At 67.6% G+C, this 3,830-nt stretch overlaps 1 protein-coding gene across 1 annotated transcript; it reads left to right on the forward strand.

Annotated features, from left to right (window-relative positions):
- Positions 1-926: 926 nt before the first annotated feature.
- NKX6-2 (NK6 homeobox 2) lies at positions 927-2,847 on the forward strand (the record flags this gene model as incomplete). The annotated part of the gene is made up of 3 exons (XM_082486139.1): positions 927-1,341; positions 1,660-1,832; positions 2,599-2,847. 3 exons carry the CDS (start codon positions 927-929, stop codon positions 2,845-2,847), a joined length of 837 nt encoding a protein of 278 aa, XP_082342265.1.
- Positions 2,848-3,830: the final 983 nt, after the last annotated feature.

Consider the following 3,830-nt stretch of genomic DNA (forward strand, 5'->3'; position numbering starts at 1 on the left):
GCTTCAAACGTTCGACTCTAACGCAGGGCAACGGCCGCCGCGCAACCGGAGACGGCTCCGATTAACCGACAACGCGGCAACAGGCCCGGGCAGCCCCGCGGCGGCGGCGCCACCGCCCCCCCGCCCGCACTGAGCGGCGCCCGGCGGGTCCCCCCCCCGGGCCGCCCTCCCGGCCCCGCTCTGGCGGGAAGGGCCCGACGCGGCGGGCGGGACGGCGCGGCCGCCTCCCCCCAGCGCCGCCGAGGGGACGGGGCGGGGCGGGGCCGTCCCGCGCGGGGGTCCCCTCGGGCGCGGGCCCGGCCACGTGCGGCTCCGCGCGCTCCCACGGCGCCCGGGGCCCGCCCGGCCCGGCGGTGACGTGTCGGGGTGGTGGCGCTCGCCGCCCGCCGATTGGGCGGCGGCGGCGGCGCGGGGAGGCGGCCGCCCAATGGGCGCGGAGCTCGCAGGTGCCCGCGCGGTTATCTGCGCCCCGGGGCGCGGCGCGCCGCGGAGGGTCCCGCTGCCGCCGCCGGGACGCGCGGCCGAGGCGAGGCGAGGTGAGGCGCCGCGCCCGCCCCGTCCGAGGGTCGTTCCGTCCGTTGCCCCCACCCCCTCCCCCCCCTGGATCCCGCGCGGAGTGCCGGAGCCGCGGCCTCCGCGGACGCTCCGCCGGCGGGGGCCGTTCTTCCCGGGACGCCCGCGCCGCCGGTCTGCCGTACTGCTCCGACCTGCCTCTCTCCGCGCTCCGGCCTGGAAGTTCGCGCCGCGCGTCGCCGAGCTGCGGGGGCGGGCGGAGAAGCGCCGGGGTTTTCCGGCTCCCAGCGAAGTTGGGTCCGTGCGGCCGCTGCGCTCCGGCGGGCTGAGGAGGGGCCGCCCCCGGCGCGGGGTCCCCGCAGAGCAGCTGCCGGCGCGGTTGGAGGAGGACCCGCGCTCGTTGATGACCGCCAATGTTAGCGGTGGGGCAGATGGATGCTAATCGCCAGAGCGCGTTCGTCCTCAGCAGTACGCCGCTGGCCGCGCTGCACAACATGGCCGAGATGAAGACCTCCCTCTTCCCCTACACTCTGCAGAACCCCTCCGGCTTCAAGGCGCCGGCCCTGGGCGGACTCAACACGCAGCTCCCCTTGGGGACGCCGCACGGAATAAGCGACATCCTGGGGCGGCCCGTGGGCACCGCCAGCAACCTCCTGGGCGGGCTGCCCCGCATCAACGGACTGGCGGCCTCGGCGGGCATGTACTTCAACCCCGCCGCCGTCTCCCGCTACCCGAAGCCGCTGGCGGAGCTGCCGGGGCGGCCGCCCATCTTCTGGCCGGGAGTGGTGCAGGGCTCGCCCTGGAGGGACCCCCGCCTCGCCTGTCCCGGTAAGTGCGGCCGGTCCCGGTGCCTCCCGGGCGGGCGGGCTGTGCCCCGCACCGGTCCCTGCGGGCGCGGTAGACGGGGCGGCCGGCCCGGCGGAGGCCGCGGGCCGGTGCCGGTCATCTCGGCCCGCCGCCGCGCCGCGCGGCGTCCCCGGACCGGACCCCGCTGCGCAGCCAGCGGCCCCCTACGGCGGCGGACGGCCGGAGCCGCCCCGCCGCAGCCCGCCCCCCCTCCCCCGTGGCGCCGGGCGGAGGACCGGTCCCGAGGCGGGACCGGCGCAGACCCCGTCTCTGACGGAGCTGTTTCTCCTCCGCTTTCAGCTCAGACGGGGATGGTTTTGGACAAGGACGGCAAGAAGAAACACTCGCGACCGACCTTCTCTGGGCAGCAGATTTTTGCTTTGGAGAAAACCTTCGAACAGACGAAATACTTGGCAGGACCGGAGAGAGCCCGCCTCGCCTACTCCCTCGGGATGACCGAGAGCCAGGTGAAGGTAGGTCCCCGCGGGGCGCCGCGGGCCGGGAACGGGCTCTCCCCGCCGCCGCCTCCCGCTCGCCGCCGGGGCGGCGCTGGGACGTTTGCTTTTTGCGGTCGTTACCAGTGGCCGTTGAAACTACAACCGATTTTTTTTTTTAGTCAATTATATTTTAAATTAAATTTGAATATTAGATAGACTTTAGGCCAGATTCTACGTAACTTACTTTTTGCTTAGTGTTCTTTGTGCTGCAAACGATTTAAGAAAAAAAAATATCATCTATTAAAAACCAAACAAACAAAACCCAAGCCAAACCCCAAACCAAAAAGCCCCCCCCGCAGATAATTGCTTTCAACGGTCAGTTTCCAACCGAGACCGCGTCCAGTAATTGGCACAACTTTACCTCGGGAAACCGCGCACGTTTCTTAGCGGAGACCTCGGGTGCGCCGCGGCGGTGCAGCGCGCCGGGCACCGGCGGCACTTGTTTTTCTGGCCGCGGTATTCCGTTTTCCGGAGAGGGTTTGTTCCGCGAACCCGCGGCTTTCGCGCAGCTCCGGCTGGCGACATCCCCGCAGGCGCCGGGCGGGTGACCCACGCGTGTCGCCGCAAGCGCCCTCCCCCGCGGCTCCGCCGCTCCCCCTTCCCCGGTGCGGACCGCTGCCGCCGGCGCGCCCGGGCCCCGCGCCGGCGGGGAGGGGCGGCCGCGGGCCGGTGCCGCCGCCGTCGGGGGGTCGGGGTCGGGGTCGGGGGGCGGCGGCGGGGCTGAGCCGTGCCCGGTGCCCAGGTCTGGTTCCAGAACAGACGGACCAAGTGGCGGAAGCGGCACGCGGCGGAGATGGCCTCGGCGAAGAAGAAGCACGACTCGGAGACGGAGAAGCTGAAGGAGAGCTCGGACAATGAGGACGATGACGAGTACAACAAGCCCCTGGACCCCAACTCAGACGACGAAAAAATCACGAGGCTATTGAAAAAGCACAAGTCCACGAACCTGTCCCTCGTCAGCCCCTGCAGCACCAGCTCGGACACCTTGTGAGGCGCGGGCACCGACGGCCGCTCGAGCCGCCGCGGTGGGCGCCGCGACGCAGATGACTCGTACCTGGATGTTTAAAGTGGTGTGTTGTACAGCCTAAGATGTATGTGAAATGTATATATTTTTTACAGAATAAGTTATGAAATTATTTTCCTTCTCATCGATGTAAATTTCAGAGGAATTTTTCCAACTTTTTTGGTTTTTGTTTTGTGTCCCTTTAAGGTTCGCCCCTCTTTCTTTTAGCCTCCGTGCCGGTTTCCTGCTCCTAACAATCAGATTTTGTTACGTTTTGTATGGGTCGCCAAATCCAAGCTCAGCCACTTTGTATATAGTAAATTTCAGATTTTGTGATGTATATTTCTAGTGTAAAAACGGCTGTTTTCTTTCACTCCTTCCCTCTACTCAGTGTTTTGGCGGTTTGATTTCTCCTGCCTCTGGATTTTATGCTTAATAATATCGAAAGAGAAAACAACCCAAAAAACCACGAGAGAAAAACGGACACTTGATTTTACATTGGGATCAAATAATGTCTCCACGCGGGTTGGAAAGACTTTGTATAAATCAATAAATTATTTAACAAGCTTCTCCTTCAGCGCGTTTCTTCCCTCCTGACTCGTTTTCGCGCTGAGCCCCGGGGGCGAACGCGGGGCGGGGGGGGGCCGTGCCCGTCGCAGGGACCTTTCTGGCTCTCGCTTCACCGCTCCGGGGGTCCACATTTTTAGGGCCGGGGCCGTTCGGCCGCCGCCTGCCCTCGCCTCGCCCCGGGCGGCTCCCCCGGTTCCGCGGCGGCGCCGGTAGGTCGGGCCGCGGTACGGCCTTCCCGGGCGCTGCCGCCGCCTCGGGGCCCGCCGCCCCCTCCCCGCCGACCGGCGCCTGCAGCCATGAGCCCGGGCCGCCGCCGCTCCCGGGGGTAGAAGCAGCCGCTGCGGCGGCGGGACCGGGAGAGCCCCGGGCCCGGTGCGGGCGGAGGGCGGCTGCCCCGACGG

The sequence above is a fragment of the Vanellus vanellus genome (genome assembly GCF_965231255.1).
Source record: "Vanellus vanellus genome assembly, chromosome: 7".
NCBI lineage: Eukaryota > Metazoa > Chordata > Aves > Charadriiformes > Charadriidae > Vanellus > Vanellus vanellus.